At 55.5% G+C, this 23282-nt stretch overlaps 2 protein-coding genes across 12 annotated transcripts in view; both read right to left on the reverse strand.

Moving 5' to 3' along the window:
- Positions 1-302: 302 nt before the first annotated feature.
- SAMD1 (sterile alpha motif domain containing 1) lies at positions 303-11154 on the reverse strand. Its single transcript, XM_037888102.2, has 5 exons — positions 10113-11154; positions 5805-6204; positions 5191-5284; positions 4509-4620; positions 303-1323 (listed from the first exon to the last, which is right to left on the reverse strand). The coding sequence occupies exons 1-5, from the start codon at positions 10833-10835 to the stop codon at positions 1165-1167; spliced, it is 1488 nt and encodes a 495-aa protein (XP_037744030.1). The 5' UTR covers positions 10836-11154; the 3' UTR covers positions 303-1164.
- Positions 11155-15292: 4138 nt separating this feature from the next.
- LOC102930962 (cAMP-dependent protein kinase catalytic subunit alpha) overlaps positions 15293-23282 on the reverse strand; it is a 28079-nt gene continuing 20089 nt past the window's right edge. For all 11 annotated transcript variants that reach the window (XM_043532527.1, XM_043532526.1, XM_037888123.2 and 8 more), the window contains 6 exons: positions 19482-19564; positions 18460-18586; positions 18120-18215; positions 17881-18003; positions 16576-16740; positions 15293-15805 (listed from right to left, as the gene is read on the reverse strand). In XM_043532527.1, the coding sequence (XP_043388462.1) occupies positions 15680-15805; positions 16576-16740; positions 17881-18003; positions 18120-18215; positions 18460-18586; positions 19482-19564 (720 nt within the window). In that variant the 3' untranslated portion in view covers positions 15293-15679. The remainder of the gene's footprint in view (positions 15806-16575; positions 16741-17880; positions 18004-18119; positions 18216-18459; positions 18587-19481; positions 19565-23282) is intronic.

Consider the following 23282-nt stretch of genomic DNA (forward strand, 5'->3'; position numbering starts at 1 on the left):
CACTGATCATCCCCTCTCTAAAGTGGGAATAATCTCACTAGATTCCACTCCCCTCCCAGAACTGGGGACAGAACCCAGGAGCCCTGACCCCCACACAAACCAACCACTAGCCCATATTCTCATTCCAGAGCCAGGCACAGAACCCAGAAGTCCTGACTCCCAGCCCCCGCCCAAAAACACCTCTCTTTAGACACAACTCATCTCTCAGCTGTCCTAAGCTCTGCCCTCCTGCTCCCATCCTGAAACGGTCCAGAAATATTAACCGATTGGTGTTTCTCTTGTTTTTAAGATATATTTTTTTATTTTAAAAAAAGGAAGGTGGGGGGGACGGGAGGGTGCGATATTAAAAAGCGACTGACTCTGGGTAGCATCCATTGATATGTAAAAAAACAAACCAAAAAAAAAAAACAAACAAAAACAATTTTACCCCCCTGCCCAACCAGAGAATAAAAAGGATCCCCTGTTAAAACCTTCCCCTGATGCAGGGCGCCCCCCAGTGCCCCACCTACCCCCAAAAAATCCCTGCCCCACCCCATCCGGACAGCAGGGAGACCAGATGTTGGGGGTGAGGGGAGATCAAACCAGAGTGCCATGTCCTGAGTCGGGGGGGGGGGGGGGGGGGAAGAGCTAAAAGAGGCCCCCACCAAAGTCCTCAGACATCTCCTGGGCATGAAATGAGCGAAAAAATCCACCTCTCCCACCTGCTCCCAGCTTGAAATGGCCAACGATGCTACGATGTGAGACTAACCAAGGGAATAAACACACAATGGAGGAGTGGGGGGGGGCAGTGCTGGGCACGGATTCCCCCCTCCCCCCAAAAAACACCCCTGTAAACCCCTCCTCCGAATCCTACGCCTTCACTCCCTCCCCACTGCAGGTTTTCTACCCCTCCCCAGCCACTTGGGGGTTAGTCACGAGAGGAGGGAGGATGCAGCTAGGATGCCAGGGTCCTTTCCTGGCTCTCTTCCCCCCTGCACCAAAAGCCCCCAGACTGATGGACACCCCCCCATCATCCGTTTCCATGGAGATAGAGGGATGCTGGGAGGGCTGATTCCGGAGACACCCGGGGAAGGGGTGCAGCAGGCAGGGAGGGGACCGGCAGGAGGCGGCAGCTGCTGGCACAGTCCCGCTTGGCCCCAGCTGCGACCCCCCCCGTCTCCCTGCTCAGCCCAGGAAGGAATCCACCTCGTCCTCCTCGAAGTGGCTCTGCTGCAGCACCTTGATGTGGTACTCGTAGATCTTCAGCGCGGGGCCCAGGCGGATGGATAGCCCGGTCAGGACGTCTGTGCGCTGCATGAGCAGCAGGGACTTCCCGTCGATCTCCTGCAAGGGACAACGGAGGAAGGGTTAACAGGGCGGGGAATGGGACACGGGGCCTTTCTCCTCTAGGGGACTGGTTCTCTCCACACAATGCTCCCTGCCTCCGAGCTGGCAGCTGCCCCCACCCCTGAGCACTGACCCAGGGGCGCCAGAATGGGAGGGGCCAAGGCCCATCCACTTTTCACCACAGGCCCGGCCCCCCCCAACCAGGCCAGAAGCTGGAGCCCAGCCAGGTAAGAGCGGCCCCGGGAGCCCAGGCAACTGTGGGGAACTGCAGACCCTCCACCTGCCTGAAGTGGGGGGGACCCCCCCCGAGAGCAGCACCCGACCCGTGTCCCCACCCCTTAAGCCCCCCGCCCAGGGCAAATGGGGGGTCTGTGCCCAGGGAGCTGTTATCAAGGCCCAGCTGCAGCTCTTCAGCCCCCGAGGCCCCACCCCCAGGCCAGGCCTGTAGCCAGAGCCAGGTCAGGATAAAAGCCGCACGAGCAGCAGTGGGGAGCTGCGGACCCTCCACCTGCCCTGGGACATGGGCCGGGGGCTGCTCTCAGGGCCTGCCACTTCCAGGCTTGGCTGGGGGGCAGGTCCTCAGGAGAAGGACCAGGGGGATGAGGTGGATGAGGCTTTCTTCCGGCAACTCGCAGAAGCTACTAGATCGCACGCCCTGGTTCTCATGGGTGACTTTAATTTTCCTGATATTTGCTGGGAGAGCAATACAGCGGTGCATAGACAATCCAGGAAGTTTTTGGAAAGCGCAGGGGACAATTTCCTGGTGCAAGTGCTAGACGAGCCAACTGGGGGGGAGCTTTTCTTGACCTGCTGCTCACAAACAGGGAAGAATTAGTGGGGGAAGCAAAAGTGGACGGGAATCTGGGAGGCAGTGACCATGAGTTGGTTGAGTTCAGGATCCTGATGCAGGGAAGAAAGGAGAGCAGCAGGATACGGACCCTGGACTTCAGGAAAGCAGACTTCGACTCCCTCAGGGAGCGGATGGGTAGGATCCCCTGGGGGACTAACATGAAGGGGAAAGGAGTCCAGGAGAGCTGGCTGTATTTCAAGGAATCCCTGTTGAGGTTACAGGGACAAACCATCCCGATGAGTCGAAAGAATAGTAAATATGGCAGGCGACCAGCTTGGCTTAACGGTGAAATCCTAGCGGATCTTAAACATAAAAAAGAAGCTTACAAGAAGTGGAAGGTTGGACATATGACCAGGGAGGAGTATAAAAATATTGCTCGGGCATGTACGAATGAAATCAGGAGGGCCAAATCGCACCTGGAGCTGCAGCTAGCAAGAGATGTCAAGAGTAACAAGAAGGGTTTCTTCAGGTATGTTGGCAACAAGAAGAAAGCCAAGGAAAGTGTGGGCCCCTTACTGAATGAGGGAGGCAACCTAGTGACAGAGGATGCGGAAAAAGCTAATGTTCTCAATGCTTTTTTTGCCTCTGTCTTCACTAACAAGGACACCTCCCAGACTGCTGCGCTGGGCATCGCAACATGGGGAGTAGATGGCCAGCCCTCTGTGGAGAAAGAGGTGGTTAGGGACTATTTAGAAAAGCTGGACGTGCACAAGTCTATGGGGCCGGACGAGTTGCATCCGAGAGTGCTAAAGGAATTGGCGGATGTGATTGCAGAGCCATTGGCCATTATCTTTGAAAACTCGTGGCGAACAGGGGAAGTCCCGGATGACTGGAAAAAGGCTAATGTAGTGCCAATCTTTAAAAAAGGGAAGAAGGAGGATCCTGGGAACTACAGGCCAGTCAGCCTCACCTCAGTCCCCGGAAAAATCATGGAGCAGGTCCTCAAGGAATCAATCCTGAAGCACTTACACGAGAGGAAAGTGATCAGGAACAGTCAGCATGGATTCACCAAGGGAAGGTCATGCCTGACTAATCTAATAGCCTTCTATGATGAGATTACTGATTCTGTGGATGAAGGGAAAGCAGTGGATGTATTGTTTCTTGACTTTAGCAGAGCTTTTGACACTGTCTCCCACAGTATTCTTGTCAGCAAGTTAAAGAAGTATGGGCTGGATGAATGCACTATAAGGTGGGTAGAAAGTTGGCTAGATTGTCGGGCTCAACGGGTAGTGATCAATGGCTCCATGTCTAGTTGGCAGCCGGTGTCAAGTGGAGTGCCCCAGGGGTCGGTCCTGGGGCCGGTTTTGTTCAATATCTTCATAAATGATCTGGAGGATGGTGTGGATTGCACTCTCAGCAAATTTGCAGATGATACTAAACTGGGAGGAGTGGTAGATACGCTGGAGGGGAGGGATAGGATACAAAGGGACCTAGACAAATTGGAGGATTGGGCCAAAAGAAACCTGATGCGGTTCAATAAGGATAAGTGCAGGGTCCAGCACTTAGGACGGAAGAACCCAATGCACAGCTACAGACTAGGGACCGAATGGCTAGGCAGCAGTTCTGCAGAAAAGGACCTAGGGGTTACAGTGGACGAGAAGCTGGATATGAGTCAGCAGTGTGCCCTTGTTGCCAAGAAGGCCAATGGCATTTTGGGATGTATAAGTAGGGGCATAGCGAGCAGATCGAGGGACGTGATCGTTCCCCTCTATTCGACATTGGTGAGGCCTCATCTGGAGTACTGTGTCCAGTTTTGGGCCCCACACTACAAGAAGGACGTGGATAAATTGGAGAGAGTCCAGCGAAGGGCAACAAAAATGATTAGGGGTCTGGAACACATGACTTATGAGGAGAGGCTGAGGGAACTGGGATTGTTTAGTCTGCGGAAGAGAAGAATGAGGGGGGATTTGATAGCTGCTTTCAACTACCTGAGAGGTGGTTCCAGAGAGGATGGTTCTAGACTATTCTCAGTGGTAGAAGAGGACAGGACAAGGAGTAATGGTCTCAAGTTGCAGTGGGGGAGGTTTAGGTTGGATATTAGGAAAAACTTTTTCACTAAGAGGGTGGTGAAACACTGGAATGCGTTACCTAGGGAGGTGGTAGAATCTCCTTCCTTGGAAGTTTTTAAGGTCAGGCTTGACAAAGCCTTGGCTGGGATGATTTGATTGGGGATTGGTCCTGCTTTGAGCAGGGGGTTGGACTGGATGACCTCCTGAGGTCCCTTCCAACCCTGATATTCTATGATTCTAAGGGGGTGGGGCCACAGAGGGGGTGGGGCCTCAAGCCCCTCCCCCCCACACTTTCAGGTGGGATCCATCAGCCCTGCACCGACCTGCTCCTGAAAGGCCAGCGCCTGCTCTGCAAATCCAGCCTCTGTGAAATAATCCACCACGTCCATCACTGTCCACTCCACGGGGTCCGAGGGCTTCTCCTTCTTCACCGAGCTGGGCGGGGGAAAGGGGAACAGAGCCATCAGGGTCCTGGCCACAACCCTCATCTCCCAGGCAGACACAGCCTCCACCCTGCCTTCATCACCAGGTCTGAACTCCTCTGCCCCATCCCCTCCCACACTGGGGGGAGTCCCCTGACATCTTGAGGGGAGGGGGCTGGGAGCCAGTCCCTCTCTGCAACAGGGGTCTCCAGGCAGCCAAGGGTTAATGGAGGCAGGAAGGGAATGGGGGAGCTGCCAGAGCATGGAGGGCTTCGCCCATGCCATGGGGGTGGCAGACCCTGGAGGCTCCCACTGGGGTGGGGCACTGGTGCAGCCGGGAGTCGCTGGGGGAAGCAGCAGGGAAACATGTCACATGTGGAGATTTAAGGACCCAGCTGCTGGGGGGGGGGGGGGGGGGGGGAGAGTGGGTTGATAACCATGGGGATGGGGGACATTTTAGAGCCTGACTTGCTCACACAGGGCTCACAGACTAAATACCAGCCCTGGCGCTGGGCAGAGGGAGATCCTCCTGGTGGCAGCAAGGGGGACGGGCAGGCAAGAAGTCAACGAGCGCAGGACTTACACGCAGCTGAACGGTGTCCCGTCCGCTGCCTGGATGCCCGGCCGCCCGGGGGACAAGGGCACAGGGGGGTCTGCGCCCGCGACGGCTGGAGAGACTGCAAGCAGGAGAGAACGAGAGAGAGATGTCAGGCCCGGCACAATCACAGACAGGGCTTTCACCTCCCCGTGGAACATGAGGAAACCAGCCCCCCGCAGCCCCTGGCTCCCCTGATGTCCTCCAGCCCGACTGATACCCCTCAATCTTGTCCCATTGTCCTGGTTTTCCTCCCGCCCCTAAAGTTCTGCTGATGCTCCTCGATGCTGACCCGCAAGCCTCTGCTATCCCGGCCCTGGGCTCCCCCTTCCCACAGCTCTTCCGATGCTCCTCAATCCTGTCTTGCAGCCCCCTGGATATTCCAGGTCCAGAGCTGTCCCCCAAATGCAGACACAGCCAGCACAGCGGAATTTCACAACATCCCCAAGGCTGAGACCTGCCAAACTCATTTCACAGGTGATCTCAGCCACTGCACCTCACCAGCCTCACCCTTCCCGCCCTCCGCCCATAGACCCTTGGTTTCCCCTTACCCCCTTTCCCTAAGAGAAATTTCAGCCCCTGGAGTCTCCCCACTCCGATACCTGCTCTGTCTGGCTGCCCGTAGGAGCCCCCTTCCTTCTTGCCCATCCCGAACTGCTGGCAGGCGCTCTCCCCAGGGGAGCAGGCCTTGGCATGACACCTCTCGCTGCCTTCGCGGTGGGGGCGCTCGGAGCCCTTGTCCGGGGAGTGCTCCTCCGGGGGGTGCAAGTCCCTGGTGTGGCCACCCCCCGCGGGACAGTCCTTCCCACCACGCCTGCTGTCCTTACAGTCCCCGTTCATCTGGCTCTGCTCGGCGGGGGCTGCTTTGCCGTCACTCTCCAACCCAGCCCCGGCGCCCGCCCCCTCGTAGTCTGGAGCCTCGGAGCCCTCTGACATGGTGGAGGCCTCGTCATCCTCCTCTTCCTCCTCCCCCTTCTCCTCCGATGGCTCCTCCCCGGCCTTCTGCGGGCACCAAGAATCCAGAGTTAGAGACCCCAGGAAGCTGCTCCTCTGTGCCCTGCACAAGGCATCTTCTGGGCAAGGCTGGGGCTCCTGGCTTTACCCACCATTGGGCCCCATCTAGCCACTCTCCCTGACTCGGGACCCCCTGCTAACCCAGCCCTGGGCTCCACGCCCACATCAGCTCTGCCAATGCCCCTCAATCCTGCCTGGAGCCCCCTGCTAGTCCAAATCTGGGTCCCCACCCCAGCTCTGGTGGTGCCCCTTGATCCCAACCCGCAGCCCTCCACCCCCACTATTCCAGTCCCCATACTCCCTTCTCCAGCACCCTGCCTGCTCTAGTCTTAGGCGACTCTTAGGATACAGGGCTCAGCATCTAACCACAGCGAGTCGGTCACAGCATAAAAATCGACCCTCAAACAGGAAGCTGCTGGGCTACCAAACTACCTCATCAGAAGAGACTTCCTCCTGGAGAGCGCCAGCTGCCACGGAGACCCCTCTGCCGGAGCAGACTACCGGGCGCACGTCCAGCTGGACCCATTCCTAGAAGCACCAGGACCACTTTGACTGTGGCAGCACTGGACTGGGGAAGAGTTTGTTGTAAACAAAGGGTGACCAGATAGCAACTGTGAAAAATCGGGACGGGGTGGGGGGTAGTAGGCGCCCATATAAGAAAAAGTCCCAAAAAACAGGACTGTCCCTTTAAAAACGGGACATCTGGTCACCTTAACTTTACGCCCAAAGCTCATGTTGAGATGGGTCAGAGGCAGCATGGTCCAATGTATGTGGCACCAGCCTAGGAGTCAGGAGACCTGGGCTCTATTCCCAACTCTGAAACTGGCCTGTCGGGCAGCCTTGGGCAAGTCACTGCCCTGCTCTCTGCCTCAGTTTCCCCAGCTGTAAAACAGGGATAATCCTTCCTTTGTCTGTCTAGATTATAAATTCTCTGGGGCAGGAACACTCTCTCTCTTGCCACATGCCTGTGCAACACTCTGCACAATGGTGGGTCCCTAATCTCAGATGGGGGCCCCTGCCGCACCCAGCCCGAAGGGGCCCCCACCCATCTCAGCTGGGGCATCTAGGCACTAATCCAACTCAAACAAAAAAAATGTCTGAAGCAAAACCAGGAGCTCCCAATTTAGTTTTAACAGAGCCTGTTAAAATAGCTCATTAGGATTTAGAAGATAATTACACCCCCGCACCCTTCTGCTTTTAAAAGGAACAAAAATGGTTTTAAAAAAATAGAAATAGAAAATATACCCCCCTTTGTTCTTTTACAACCACCGCAGCAAAAACAGAGCGAAAGTCCAAGTTCTTCAGCAAGAGCTGGCTCTCCCTTCGTCAGAGGCCTCCCCCCCACAGACTGCCTACCTGAGGAAGCCATGCCAGAGATGCCTGGTTTGTTATTGCCGGGCTGCCAGCCAGGCCCGTGCGGAGTGCTCTCATTATAGTTATATTATGGTAGTGCCCAAAGGTCCCAGTTAGAACTGTGCTGGGCACTTCATAAAGAGAACACAGCCACCCCCAAAACACAGGCAGAGATTGTAGGGTTGCCCAGCAGGCCTGCACCAGGGGTCCTGGATTGTTAAAAGATGGAAAGCAAAGAATAGGGTCAGATGATCAGTTTTCACCATGGAAAGTGGTAAATAGCGGGGTCCCCCAGGGATCTGTACTGGGACCCATTCTGTTCAACATATTCCGAAATTATCTGAAAAAGGGGGCAAACAGTGAGGTGGCAAAGTTTGCAGAGAATACAAAATTACTCATGGTAGTTTAGTCCAAAGCGGACTGTGAAGAGTTACAAAGGGATCCCACGAAACTGGGTGATTGGGCAACAAAATGGCAGATAAAAAGAAAAGGAGTACTTGTGGCACCTTAGAGACTAACCAGTTTATTTGAGCATGAGCTTACTCCTTTTCTTTTTACGAATACAGACTAACACGGCTGTTACTCTGAAAAATGGCAGATGAAATTCAATGTTGATAAATGCAAAGTAACGCACATTGCAAAACATAATTCCAACTATATGTACAAAATGATGGGGTCTAACTTAGCTGTTACCACTCAAGAAAGATCTTGGGAGTCATCGTGAATAGTTCTCTGAAAACTTCCACTCAGTGTGCAGGGCCATCAAAAAATTAACAGCATGTTAGGAACCATTAGCAAAGGGAAAGACAGTAAGAGAGGAAATATCACAATGCCACTATATGAATCCATGGTGCACCCACACCTTGAATACGGCATGCAATTTTGGTTGCCCCATCTCAAAAAAAATACATTAGCATTGGAAAAAAGCAACAAAAATGATTAGGGGGATGAAACAGCTTCTGTATGACAGATTAAAACACCTGGGACCGTTCAGGGGGATATGATAGAGGTCTATACAATCAGGAGTGGCGTGGAGAAAGTGAATTCAGAAGTATTATTTACCCTTTCACATAACACAAGAACCAAGGGTCGCCCAATGAAATTAACAGGCAGCAGGTTTAAAACAAACCCAAAGAAGTTCTTCTTCACACAACACACAGCCAGCCTGTGGAACTCGTGGCCAGGGAGTGTTGTGGTGGCCAAAAGTGGAACTGGGCTCAGAAAAGAATGAGATATGTTTACAGGGGATAGATCCAGCAATGGCTATTAGCCAAGATGGTCAGGGAGGCAGCCCCATGCTCTGGGTGTCCCTAAGCCTCTGACTGCCAGAAGTTGGGACTGGATGACAAGGGATGGATCACTCACTAATTGCCCTGTCCTGTTCGTTCCCTCTGGTCACAGTCACTGTTGCAAGACAGGTTACTGAGCTAGGGGGACCATTGGGCTGGCCCAGGAAAGCTGTTCTTATCATAAGGCTGTGCTGGGCCCAGCACTGGTTGCCAGGGGGCTGTCTGGCAGGGCTGGGGCCCAGCGCCCACGAACGGTTGCCGGGAAGCTGCTTGAAGGTTGGTTGTTCCTGGATGCTTTGCTGTGAGCGTAGCGCTGTTTGAACAGACCCATCCATCACACAGACTGTCCAGACCAACGCATCACAGCCAGGGTAGGCATCATCGCCCGGGACCTTGCCAGGACAGGAGGCCTCAGCGGATCAGAAACTACGGCAGCACTCGCACCCTAAACTGGAACAATCCTGGACATCACCCAACTCGATTCCCATGGCCGCTTTCATTCTAAGCCCCTTTGACTGGCACTGCCCATGGTCCCTCCCTCCCACCCCAGATGCCCCATGGCACCCCAGGCAGTCCTGCCTCTTGACACCTTGCATATCCTGTGACTCTCTGGGCATATGCCTGTACAGGAGCGAAAGAGGCAGCCCCAGGGCCTGGCCACTGGCACCTTCCCTGGAAACAAGCACCGGATCACTGCCTGACCCCTAACTCCCTGGCAGCCCTGCCCCAAGCAGCCCCGATCCCTTTACTCCATGTGCAGCCCCTTCCTATGTATCCCCCCTCCCAGATGCTGACCCCCCCTCCAGCCATCACCTTCTTGTGCAGCCAGCTCAGGTCCTATCCCAAGCACCCCCTAAGCCAACCCTTTTCTGAGCTGAACCTCCCCTGTGGCCCAGGGCACTGCCCTCTGCTCACTGCCCCTCCCCCCACAGGGGCCGGAGCACCGCTCACTCCCCCCCCCCCCGACACAGCCCCGCCCTTCCCAGACATTGCCCCTCCCCCACCAGGGCACGGCTCACTCCCCCCGCCCCCAGACACTGCCCCTCCCCCTCCGGGGCCGGGGCACCGCACCCCCTCGCCCCACCCTGGTACTCACGTGCCGCCTGCCCCAAGCCTTCCCCACCCCCGCCACTGCCCCTTTCCCCGGGTCACCGCTCACCCTCCCACTCCTGCCCGTCCCTCCGGGCGCCAGGGCGCCGCTCACCCCCACCCCGACACTCCTGCCACCTGCCCCAGGCCCTTCCCCGCGCTCACCTTGCTCCGGTGCGCCCTGACGTGGGGGGCGCGTCCCTGGGGCCCCCTTTCCGCCCGGGCCAGAGCAATGCTGCTGAAGCGGGTCCTTTCCAGCCTCCCGCGGGCCACTTCCTCCTCCAGCAGCCCCTGGACTCGGCCGCGGGTCACCCGGCCGCCCCCGGCCGCGCTCCCATCCCCGCCCAGGTAGCGCACGATCTCCCGCAGGCTGACTGGGGAGCTGCGCTCCGGGGCCTCCTCTTCTGGGGCCGGGGGCGCAGGGGGCGGCGGCCGCTCCCGACCGGTCCTACGAGGAGGCGGCGGCGGCTCGGCGCGGGGCGCTGCCCGGTGGGAGCGGGGCGCGGCGGGAGCCGGTGCCCGCGTGGAGCGGGGCGCGGCGGGGGACGCTCCGGGCGGGGAGGCGCGGTGCGGGCGGGAGGCGCCCCCGGGGCGCTGGGCCGGGGCCGGCGCCGGGGCCCCCCGGCGGGGCGGCTGGACGCGGGCGGCGTTGCGGTAGGAGATGCTGCCTTTGTAGCTGACTCGCAGCACCGCCCGCTGCTGGATCAGCTTCTCCAGCTCGGCCCGGGTGCGCTCGGGCTCCGGCCCGTGTCTCCGCCGCACCATGCGGCAGATGCGCTCCAGGTCCGGCCGCGCCTTACGGGAGCGCAGCGAGTCGATGGTGTCCAGGATCCACTCCTGGTAGCGGGGCGCCTCCTGCCCCGGCGGGGGCGGCGGGGGCCCGGCCATGCCGCCACCTCCTGGTTCGCCCGGCCGGGGCCGCTACCGCTTCTCTGCCTCCCCTCCCCCGTGGGCTGCGCCCGCTGCACCGGCTCCTTCGGCGGGCCTTCTGCGGGCAGCTGCACGGTCCCGGCGCCGCTGGCGCTCCCCGCTGCACCGGCTCGGCGCGCCGCCCCCTGCCCGCGCGGAGTCGCTCCTCCTTCCCCGGGCGCTATCCCCCGGCCGGGCTCCCCGAGCGCTGCCGCGGCTGCAGCTGGAGTCGGTGGCGCGCGGGCTGGTCCCGGGCAGGCAGCGCGAGCCCCTCCCTCCCCGCCGCACGCGCCGCCGCCCGGGACCCGCAGCCCCTCGCGCGGCTTAAGGAGGCGCCGCTGCCCGCAACCTCCCTTCCCCCGGCCGCTTAAGGTGGAGCCGGCGAGTTCCGAGTCCTGCGTGTTTCCCGGCACTCCGCCGTCCAGCCCAGCCCCTCACCCCTGCCTTTCTGACCCCCAGCAACAGTCCTCACCGCTCACCCATCCCACTCTCCACCCCCCACCAGCATTCATCCCCCCCCGGTCCCCTCCCCCCGACCCACAGCAAACTCTTCCCTATCCCCTTCCTGCCCCCTCCCCCAAACCTGCCCTATCTCCCAGCAGCCGACTCCATCCCGCCGCAGTCGCTGCCCCCCCATCACCCCACTTCCCGCACGGGGGAGCTGGCCCATGTCCCTGCTTGCAGCTGGCTTTGGCGGTGCTGCAGAGCGGCATTGGTGGAGGCTTGGTCGCCCCTTTAGGGGATGGGGGAGGTCATGGGGCGCTTCCATGCCCCCCCCCCGCACCCGACAACTAGGGGCTCAGGGTCTGGGCGAAGTAACCCTGGGTCCATCCAGAGGGGGCGCAGCTAAGCAAGGGGCTCAGAGGGGTGGGGAATAGAGCACGGAGCCTTTCTCCTCTAGGGGGCGCCCGTCTGGCGGGGGCTGGAATGGGACACAGGAGCCTGTCTGCCCGGGTGGGGGGCTCCTGGTAGCAATTGAACTCTTACCCGCTGCCCCCCATTCTGCTGCCTCAGGGGCCCCCTTGCTGCAGTTCTTTCTGGCCCCCAGCAGATGGGCCACCATAGCCTCTGAGGCAAGCAACTCACTTTAGCTCTTTTGGCTGGGGCCTGGTTAGTCACAGCCAGGCCCAAATGAGCCAGGGAGCCTGAACTCCTAAGCGGGGGTTGGGGGCACCCTTCTGGTGAGACACAGGACCACAGGGCCCAAGTCCCAGACAGCTGCCAGGGCCCAGAACTGTGGCAGCAAAAGCCTGAAAGCCCTTAAGGGCCCTTGCTGCTGGCCCGCTCCCCCGCTGGCAGGATTTTGCAGCACAGCTGGCAGACTGGCAGCAGCCGCTTTCCCTCTCTCCATGGCTGGCTGGCGCCAGCTGAAAACACCACTGAGCCGTTCACCCTGAGTGTGCAGCCCCATGGCTGTTGGGTTGGATTTGCAGCTCTGGAGCTACCTGGCAGTCAGACCTGGCTCTCAGGTAGCCCGGGCCCAGATTCCCAATTCACATCATGCCGCTAGCATCACCTGGTGTCAATCGGCACCACTCCCTTAGAGTCCACAGAGACGAAAGACTGATGCCAGCTGCGGATCTAGTTTCTTATCTGGCTACCAGCCTCAACCAACGGCCCCTGGCCTGAGGGATGGTACCAGGCACAGCTCCGTGCAGGACATCTTGGGGTATGAGGCTCCAGCCAGGCACGATGAAGGAAGTGGGGGTCAATGGGGGGGCTGGGGCGAGAACAGCAGCCTTGGTTATCATCACTTCATAGATGGGAAAATGAGGCAGAGAGAAGGGCTCAGGTCACACAGCTGGTGGCACAGGACCCAGGAGTCCTGACTTCCAAGCCCCACCCGACCCTAACGCCCAGAGCCCACTCCCCTCTAGAACCCAGGAGTCCTGACTCCCAGCTCCAGCTGCCCTGGCCTTACTCAGTAGATCCCGTCACAGAGCTGGGAATAGAACCCAGGAGTTCCAGCACACAACCCCACCCCCACGCTCATGCACCCCACTTTAACCACTAGAACATGGTCCCTTGGCATTGCTGGAAATAGTAGCCAGTCACATGATCAGTCCTATGCCCTCTGACATGGGGGGTGGATTAAGGAGGGGCCATGCTTGAACCCACCCTGCTGCGCTAATCATGGAAGGCATCCAAAATGGTGGACGAGGACAGTCTGTACAGATGTAGCCGATGTAGGCGGAGTCGAGAAAAGGACTTGGAGAATCCAGACTCCTGGGTTCTATTTCCAGCAGTGGGAGCGGAGTGGTGTCTAGTGGTTAGGGGAGGGGCTGGAAGCCAGGACACCTGGGTTCTGTGTGTGCTCCACTCTGTAAGAGGCGGATAATACCTGACACACACATTAAAGACAGTCAACGTGCAATCTTGGTGATTTTTAAAAAAGAAACTAAAAGTAGCTTAGGCCCAATGCCCGCCCCCACCCCAAAATCCTCTGCCAATTTTTACACACTTTTTTGGCCCCCACTCATGTAAGACCGACGCCAAACAAACAGGGGGATCTGCCCATAGCCAGACAGCAACAGAGACCCGAGAAAATGCTGCAAAGCGTAAACTGGGCAAACTCAAAAGGCTATTTGCCTGGCTTCCGCCGCTGCAGCGATGCCAACCCCGACTGGTGAAAAATAACGATGGGCCTCAAACCAAATCTTGAGATTGGATTCAAAATCATGAGATTTTATAAATACTTGGCAGGGTGTTTTTATTCACTTCCTGCTATGGGGACTTTTAAAAGGTCACCTGGTTCAAGCTTTTCTCTGCAGTGAAGAGGGCGAGACAGGGAGGGTTTTTCCACCTGAGGAAATTAACAGAAAGAGCTACAGTGGAACATAGCGACTCCAGTCAAATTTCCCCATGCAGACAAGCCCTGATTGCTTTTTAATCAAACCGGGGAGGCTCACATGATTTGGTGACTGGTGCCTTAAGAAGAAAACAAAATCCCCACACAGAAATCCTGTCAGCCTTGTGCCCGAAGCACAAAGGTTGCTACGAGTAAGAATATGAAGGTTACATTAAAAAATTTCAGCCGGGTTCCTTTGTACAGGCAGTGGTGCCCAGAGGCAGAGCGGGGCAGTTTTATCGCCAGAAAATGCTGATTTATAGACAACGAAACTTTTCAAGGACAGGTTGAAAGGTTTCTCAGGTCAAAACAAGACCCCGCAGTAACCCAGTGGTTTGGGCACTCACCTCTGCTGGGGAAAAGCAAGCTCCTGCTCTGACTCACTCCAATGTAGAATGGGAACAAATTTGAAACCCTCAAATTCTCTCACAAAACACAATCGGTTTCCAGCCCGATCACACTTGGAACCCCCTTGTGCGAGGGGCTGTACGGAAGGGCCCATCACTTTCATTTTATTCCTCATAAACTGCCCTTCATTCATAGGGGTTTCCTCTCTCCCCCCCACCACACCGGGAATTAGCTGGCATCTTATTACCTGATCCCCTTTGGAAGCAGATTCACACACATGGCAGGAGTTTCCCTGCAGTAAGGAAGGTGTGCACATAGCCACACTTTGCGGAGAGTATTCTGCTAGTGGCAATCCCCCTGCTGCTAGCGCACTGCACTGCTGCACACCGGGGTCGGCCTGGCTGTTCACCTCTCCTGCCCTGGCCTCATAAGGCTAGATTATCGATTCAGACAGGACCACTGTGAGCACCTCGTCTGACCTGCGTAACACAGGCCACAGGACTTCCCTGAATCAACTCCTGTTGGAATTGGAGCTGATCCTTTAGAAAAACCTCCCATCTCGATTTAAACAGCGTCAGTGATGAAGAATCCACCACGATGCTTGGTGAATTGTTCCAACGGCTAATTATACCCCCCTCCCCCCACCCTAGTTAAAAATCTGCCCTTTTTTCCTGTCTGAATGTTTCTAGTTTCAGCTTCCAGCCACTGGCTCTCCTTCGACCTTCGTCTGCTGGTGGGGCTAGCCCATTATCACAGTTTTATTCCCCATGTGGGTACTTGGAGACAGGGATCACGGCACCCCTTAACCTTCGATTTAAGAAGCTCCTTGCCTCTCAGCATAAGGCAGGTTCCCCCCCATTTAATTGTTCTCATGGCAACTCTCTGCCAATTTTTCCCCTTCCTTCTCGAATTGTAGGTGTCAGACCTGGCCATGGCATTCCAGCAGCTGTCGCCCCCCCACCAGACACCGAGATAAAATAACCGCTCCGCTGCTGCTTGCGATGCCCGTTTATCCATTGGCCAGACGCCCCCCACTCCCCCATTGACGCGCGGACACTCGCCCCTTGGGGCTTCCAACTCCAGGCGAGTTCAGGTCCCGCTTATGGCAGCCGCCGGCCCCCCAGCTCCATCCCTGAACTCCTTGGGCCTCCGGGGAGAGGAACAGCTCCCGGCTCATCCCAGCCACGACAACTGTCCCCTGGAGCCCAACAGCCCACACGCCAGTCTGATTTTTTTTTTAAACAAAACTTTATTGGTAATTGTTTCAAATATGTTGACAACAAAGCACACTGTTAAAGAGGAAGTGGGAGCTGGGGGGGTTGTTTTGTTTTTTCCGAAACAAGTTTTGTCGGAGGACACAGATGTATTTCCCAGGGCGGGGCGGATGATACCCCCACCCTCTAGACGGGACTCTCAAGCTTCTTTGTGGGAAAGGGGGATTTTGGGGGGAGGATACAGGTTTAGAATAAGGGGTCTCCCGCTCCCCACCAAACCAGATCCAGGCAAATCCCTACCCCCCGCCTACAAAAATAAAGCACACAGGCAAGGAACTCGGGTCTTTTTCTTGATCAAATCCAACCCCGCCCCCACCTGCTCTGTGCGCACCCTCCCGGGGGGGCCGCTCGCCCTAGAACTCAGCAAACTCCTCGGCGCACGTCTCAGTGCTGGAGACCCGGATCTCCTCTTCCTCACAGTCGTTGAAGTTACTTGTGTCTCCGGGGCCGTTGCACTTTGGTATAAAGGGAGCTTCCACCTGCGAAGGGAGTGGGGGGAGGTTGGGGACGAAGTGAGGGATCAACATTTGTATTACCCATCCCCTGCCACTCCTGGGTCTGCTAGGGGCGCACGGTCAGGCCCCAACTTTGCAACAAGGCAGGCAAGGATCAGCCCCGCCTCCCCACCTACTATACAGCCAGAAACCCACATACTTTGCAATCACAGAAGGGGGAGCCCATGACCCCCCTTAGGAGCCCAGGATCAGAACCCCCAGCACCCTGAAGGGATACAGGATCGGGCCCCTTAGCAACCAGGTGAGGGATGCGGATCAGTACCTCCTCAAGCCCTCTTTTATCTAGCCAGAACCCCCTCCTCTCACTTTGTAATCAGGGAAGGGCAGGGGGTCACGAGCCCCTTGGATCCCCGTAAGAGCTCCCACTTGCATCATCAGGAGGCTTTTAATCAGGACCTTCAGCCCAGCCCTCTCCCACCAGACATGGAGGAATAACGCCATTAGCTGGCAGCAGCAGAAGGAGGCTGTTATCCTCAGGGGGTGGGGACAGAACCTTGCTTTTGCCACCATGTTACAAACAGGTGGCTGAGGGCTCCCAACTTTAAACCAATGCTGGGTGAGCATATCTCCCCCTAGTGGTTGCACCCAGCCACAACACCCTGCTACAGAGTCCCAGTAACCAATGCGCTCCTAGAGGCCTGGGCACTGATGATCCCAGGTTCAATTCCTGCTGACGGAGGCTGCACCAGGTGGGAGTTACCCAGGCTCTCCTCTGCCTGCCGCCGCCCTCCTACCTTCCTCTGGTAGATGGCGATCCAGTCGGTGGTAGCAAACCACCTGTGGTTCTTGATGTCGTTGACCCCGTTCTTGAGGTTGCCAAAGCGTTTGGTGAGGTCCACCTGCAGCAGGTTCCGGAGCAGGCCCCTCAGGTCAAAGCTGAAGTAAGCCGGGAACTGAAACTGGGGTGGGGAGGAGAGACAGAGGTCTGCCCTGCCCTCGTGGCTAGATTCATAGATACACCTAGTAATGTACAGCCCCTAGCGCAGGGGGAGTCCTGGGCTACACCTGGGGCACCTAGGCACTACCATAATACACGTAGTAATGTATGGCCCTATAGCACAATGGGGTCCTGACCCATGACTGGGACTTGTAGGCACTATTGTAATACACCTAATAATAAAGAACAAGCCCTTTAAAAACACTCCAGGACAATGAGTGGACAAGAAGTTAGTGCTCAGGCTACTGAGGACTGACACAGGAGCTGAAATGGTTAATTAGCAGCAGCCCCCAGCTCTTATTGAGCATTTTTCCTCCACAGGGCTGCCGCATCACTATCCTCATTTTACATAAGGGGAAACTGAGGCACAGGGAGAAGTGACTTGCCCAAGGTCACTCAGTAGGCTGGTAGGAGAACGGCGAACAGAACCCAGGTCTGTTGAGTTCCCACTAGGCCACACAACTTTGTTTTTTTAAAACCCCACTAGGTTTAAAGCTGACCGTGTCCGACACGAGTGCTTTGAGATCCTTGGCGAGAAGGCGCTGGGGTGGGCAGAGGAATATTATGGGCTCTTGGTTACTATGGTGATGAGTGCTCTACCAGTGCCTGGAGGTGACTGATGTGTTTAAGGAACATTTAGTCTTGCAACGTAGCAGAGTTGTGGAGAGTTTTGCAATTCACGACAGTGTATAAGAAAACCAAAAGCACCTGTTCCAGGAGTCTCCATGAGAGTTACAGGGAGCCCAGTGGTGGTGGGGTGGGGAATGGAGTCCATGTAGTGGAGAAGTAGGGTACACAGCAAGGGAGGGCCCATGTGTGGGGCGTAGGAGTGGGGGACATAATGGGGAGGATGTCCATATGTTGGAGAACAGGAGTATGTGGCAAGGGAGGGTCTATGTGTTGGGGTGCAGGGGGAATGGGGTACATGACAGGGAGGATGCCCACGTGTTGGGGATTGGGGGAGCATGGGAGGGCATGAACATGTGTGTGGTGCGTGTAAGCATCTCTCTGATCAGTCGCTGAGACTTGGCACGTCCCTTTTGCTGGCGAAATCCTGCCCCCCACAAAATCACACAAGTGTCCCCTCCCACACCTCAAATACCTTGCCAGAGACAATCTTCTCATAGAGCTTCATGATCTGGTCCGTGAAGAATGGGGGGTAACCAGCCACCATCTCATAGATGAAGATGCCCAGAGTCCACCAGTCCACAGCCTTGTTATAACCCTGTCCGGGGAAAGCAGGCTGGGGTCATGCACCGAACATTTGGGGGGTGGGAGGAACCACCTGGTGGCCAGGGATCAGCTAGAGATCAGGCAGCGGACAGGCCCTCCCCAGCTCACCTTGCTGAGGATGATCTCGGGGGCCAGGTATTCTGAGGTCCCACACAGAGTCCAGGTTCGGTCTTTCACCTGCTTGGCAAAACCAAAATCCGCCACCTGGAGCCAAAACACAGAGAGGGGAGAAGCTGGATCAGCCTGGAGGCTGCGACAGCAGGAGGGGATTGGGGGGGGAGCAGAAGATTGATGTATTCTGGCCGTGTTACATTTCTGGGGGTGTCTTGGCTTTGGGAAGGGGATGGCAGCAGAGAGAGACTTAGACAGGCAGGAGACCACGGCAGGGAGCCAGGAGCCAGCGCTGGGATGGGGATGGGGATGGGAAGGAGTGGGGGAGGGGCATCACCAAGATGTAGCCCTGCTGGTCTATCAGGAGATTCTCTGGCTTCAGGTTTCGGTAGATGAGATCCAGCGAGTGCAGATACTCAAAGGTCAGGACGATCTGCGCAGCGTAGAACTGGGCATGAGGTTCACTGCAATGAGGTGGGAGGAGAACGTGGGCATCCCGGGCCAGATCCGCCCCCTCTCAGCCAGCCCAGCACCCTCGGCCCCCTGCCGCCCCCACCTTCACCTCAGTGGCGTAGCTAGGGGGGGAACGGGGGAGCGGCCCCTCCCTCACTGAGCACAAGTGGCGCCTTTTGAATGTCTTGGCAATAAAAAAAGAAAGCGCCACCTGCTGCGGGTCTTCGGCGGCACCTCGGCGGTGGGAGCGTCAGGGCGGCTGCAGACACCCGGCGCGAGTGAGGCTGGCTGCCGGAGCACCGCTGGGTGATCGCTCCCCCTGTTCCCTCCACCTGGCTACGCGGCTGCTTCACCTTCCTTATAGATCCCTGACTCCATCTACCCAGGCAACCCCAGGCAAGATGCCCCAACCCTTCTGGGCCTGGTGGCCCCATCTGCCCTAGCCCACACATCCCACCCACCATTGCTAGACCCCTGAGTCCACCCAGCCTGGCAAACCCCTCCCAGACCAGCATCTCGCCCCCTCAACACACACCCCCACGGACCTCCAGCTCCATCCAGCCTGGCCCCATCTGGCCCTGGCATCCCTGCCACTGACTGTGGCTCATGCTGGCAGAAGATCTCAGCAGCTCTCCCCATGGGGAATCCCTTCCTGATCAGCCCAGCTGGGGATCAGGTCACGCCCTGCAGCATGAGGATCAAAGCCAGCGTCGCTGCAGATGCTGCTAGTGGATAAAAGGTCTAGTTCTCTACTGAACTAAATCCCAAATTTACAGATGCGGAAACGGAGGCACAGAGTGATTCTCCCCCCTCCCCACAAGGAGTGAATGGCAGAGGCAGGATTAGGACCCAGCTCTATCCATTAGCAACGCTGTCCCCAACATCGGCTCCCGTGGCAACGCTCACCTGAACCTCCCGATCTGCCGTAGGTGGGAGAACATCTCCCCGCCCGGGATGTATTCCTTCACCATGTACAGATTGGAGTTATCCTAGAAGGTAATGCAGCAGAAACTGAGTGCAAGGGATGGAGTCACTCCGGCCCCCCGTCAGTGCCTGCGACACCGGGATGAAGCTGCTCACCACACCCCTGCTCCTTTATTAGCCCCATCCTTTTCAAAACACTAACCCCACACTCCTCAAGGGAGCCTGATGAACTGGCCTGGCTTCCCCATAGCACACAATGCAGTGCACCCGCTGTCTGGGAGATAACAGCCTACTACTGCCACCAGCTGCTGCTGTTACTCCTTTGGCTCAAGGGCCAGAGGGGCTGCGCTTGGTGCCGAAGGTCCCAGGCACACACCTGCAGTGGGAGTTGCTGCACAGACGTGGCTGGGGAACAGACTCACTAATGAGAGGGCGCAAGGTTTATTTGCTTGGAGTATTTCGTAGTAGAGCCCTAGAAAATTCAACCCCTCCCCCATCTTTGGTCTAGGGGCAGGGACCGGCCGGCCCAAGAGGGATTTCCCAGCTCTGATGTCCGATCAAAGGGGAAACGCAACCTGCCGCCAGGTCTGACAGCCAAAGGAGCAGAAGCAGGAAGTGAAACTTCTCAAAAGCAGGTTTCAGAGTAGCAGCCGTGTCAGTCTGTATCCATAAAAAGAACAGGAATACTTGTGGCACCTTAGAGACTAACAAATTAAGGTGCCACAAGTACTCCTGTTCTTTTTTCTCAAAAGCGGTGTGTGAAATTGACCAGGCTGGCTTCACCCTCCCTCACTGCTGCAAAGTAACTCTGCTGAGCCCAACAAAGGCATTCCGCTAGTGGGCTATTCTCAACAGTTGACAAGAAGGGACGAAAAAATCACTTTTGTAGTGCTAATGAGTTCAATGTAATCAAGGTGGCCGATTTCAAACAATTGACAAGAAGGTGTGAGTATCAGCAGTGGGGAAATTAGTTTTTGTAGTGACCCATCCACTCCCAGCCTTTATTCAGGCCTAATTTGATGGTGTCCAGTTTGCAAATTAATTCCACTTCTGCAGTTTCTCGTTGGAGTCTGTTTTTGAAGTTTTTTTTGTTGAAGAATTGCCACTTTTAAGTCTCTTATTGAGTGTTCAGGGAGACTGAAGTGTTCATCTATTGGTTTTTGAATGTTATAATTCTTGATGTCAGATTTGTGTTGTTAGGATATAGATATTCAGGCCTGCCTGTAAAGGCCTATACTTTAAGAATTTAGGTATATGTTTATCATTTAGCTAGTAATAGAGGTATACAAGAAAGAATCTGTGTAAGGGTCTTCTCTCACTGTGACAGTCTGAGGCCCTGTTCTTACGCCAATGCCTTGGCTAAGTAGCAGAGACAGCCATAAGCTGGGAAGCGAATGGTCACATCCTCACATTCCAAACTAGTCAATATGGGGCTGTTAAGATGGTGATCCGATCTATCACCACCAGAGAAAGGGAAGAGCCTAGAAGATGTAAAAGGAAATTTAGTTTGATAGTTTTCTGGCTGGTAAGAACTCACTTATCAATAGACAGCTGGGAAACCCTTATGTCTTTATAGATGTAGTTGTGAAATCCTCACTTCTGTATTGTTTTGTCATTATAGTTCCCACTTTGCTATTGTTTATTTGCATGGTCTCTGTCTGGTTCTGTGATTGTTTCTGTCTGCTGTATAATTAATTTTGCTGGGTGTAAACTAATTAAGGTGGTGGGATATAATTGGTTAGCTAATCATGTTACAATATATTAGGATTGGTTAGGTAAATTTCAGTAGAATGATTGGTTAAGGTATAGCTAGGAATATTACTATATAAATTAGGGGCAAACAGGAAGTAAGTTGGGATTCGAAAATAAGGAAAAAGGAACTTGGATTTAAGCTTGCTGGAAGTTCACCCCAATAAACATCGAATTGTTTGCACCTTTGGACTTCGGGTATTGTTGCTCTCTGTTCATGCGAGAAGGACCAGGGAACAGGGAGAGTAAAGGAATAAGCTCTCTAACGTGTCCATTTATTCTTCCGCGTAGAGACTGTCTGGTTTGGCCAATGGACATGGCAGAGGGGCATTGCTGGCACATGATGGCATATATCATATTGGTAGATGTGCAGGTGAACAAGCCCCTGATGGTGTGGCTGATGTGGTTAGGTCCTATGATGGTGTCCCTTGAATAGATATGCGGACAGAGTTGGCAACGGGATTTGTTGCAGGGATTGGTTCCTGGGTTAGTGTTTTTGTTGTGTGGTGTGTAGTTGCTGGTGAGTATTTGCTTCACGTCGGGGGGCTGTGAATTTTCCCTCTCTACTGTATTTTCCACTCCTTGTATTTGATGAAGTGGGTTTTAGCCCACGAAAGCTTATGCCCAAATAAATTTGTTAGTCTCTAAGGTGCCACAAGGACTCCTCGTTGTTTTTGCTGATACAGACTAACACGGCTGCCCCTCTGAAACATTCTGCTAGTGAAAGCCGACCCGGCTCAGTGATGAGAACATGAGCACTAAGCACCCGCGCACAAGCCAGCAGAGACCACTGCCCCTGCCCTCGAGCCCAGGGTCAATTTCCAGCTAGCCCTGGAGAGAGGGTCCAGCCGGGGCATGGGCACAGCGCCCCATGCTGGACGGTCAGAGACCTTTTTCTGCAGCCGCATTAGGAGAGCAGGAGCCAGCAGCCAAGAAGCAGAAAGTCACATCCTCACATTCCAGCTAAATTATATCAAAACAAGGTAATATCGGGCTGTTCAGAAGGCAATTCTGTCCTACTAGGACCCACCATCACCAGGCAAAGAAACAGATCTTAGGATGTCGGTCCTGGGGCCGGTTTTGTTCAATATCTTCATAAATGATCTGGAGGATGGTGTGGATTGCACTCTCAGCAAATTTGCGGATGATACTAAACTGGGAGGAGTGGTAGATACGCTGGAGGGGAGGGATAGGATACAGAAGGACCTAGACAAATTGGAGGACTGGGCCAAAAGAAATCTGATGAGGTTCAATAAGGATAAGTGCAGGGTCCTACACTTAGGATGGAAGAATCCAATGCACCGCTACAGACTAGGGACCGAATGGCTAGGCAGCAGTTCTGCGGAAAAGGACCTAGGGGTGACAGTGGACGAGAAGCTGGATATGAGTCAGCAGTGTGCCCTTGTTGCCAAGAAGGCCAATGGCATTTTGGGATGTATAAGTAGGGGCATAGCGAGCAGATCGAGGGACGTGATCGTTCCCCTCTATTCGACACTGGTGAGGCCTCATCTGGAGTACTGTGTCCAGTTTTGGGCCCCACACTACAAGAAGGATGTGGATAAATTGGAGAGAGTCCAGCGAAGGGCAACAAAAATGATTAGGGGTCTAGAGCACATGACTTATGAGGAGAGGCTGAGGGAGCTGGGATTGTTTAGTCTGCAGAAGAGAAGAATGAGGGGGGATTTGATAGCTGCTTTCAACTACCTGAAAGGGGGTTCCAAAGAGGATGGCTCTAGACTGTTCTCAATGGTAGCAGATGACAGAACGAGGAGTAATGGTCTCAAGTTGCAATGGGGGAGGTTTAGATTGGATATTAGGAAAAACTTTTTCACTAAGAGGGTGGTGAAACACTGGAATGCGTTACCTAGGGAGGTGGTAGAATCTCCTTCCTTAGAGGTTTTTAAGGTCAGGCTTGACAAAGCCCTGGCTGGGATGATTTAACTGGGACTTGGTCCTGCTTCGAGCAGGGGGTTGGACTAGATGACCTTCTGGGGTCCCTTCCAACCCTGATATTCTATGATTCTATGATTCTAT

The sequence above is a fragment of the Chelonia mydas genome, chromosome 20 (genome assembly GCF_015237465.2).
Source record: "Chelonia mydas isolate rCheMyd1 chromosome 20, rCheMyd1.pri.v2, whole genome shotgun sequence".
Taxonomy (NCBI): domain Eukaryota; kingdom Metazoa; phylum Chordata; order Testudines; family Cheloniidae; genus Chelonia; species Chelonia mydas.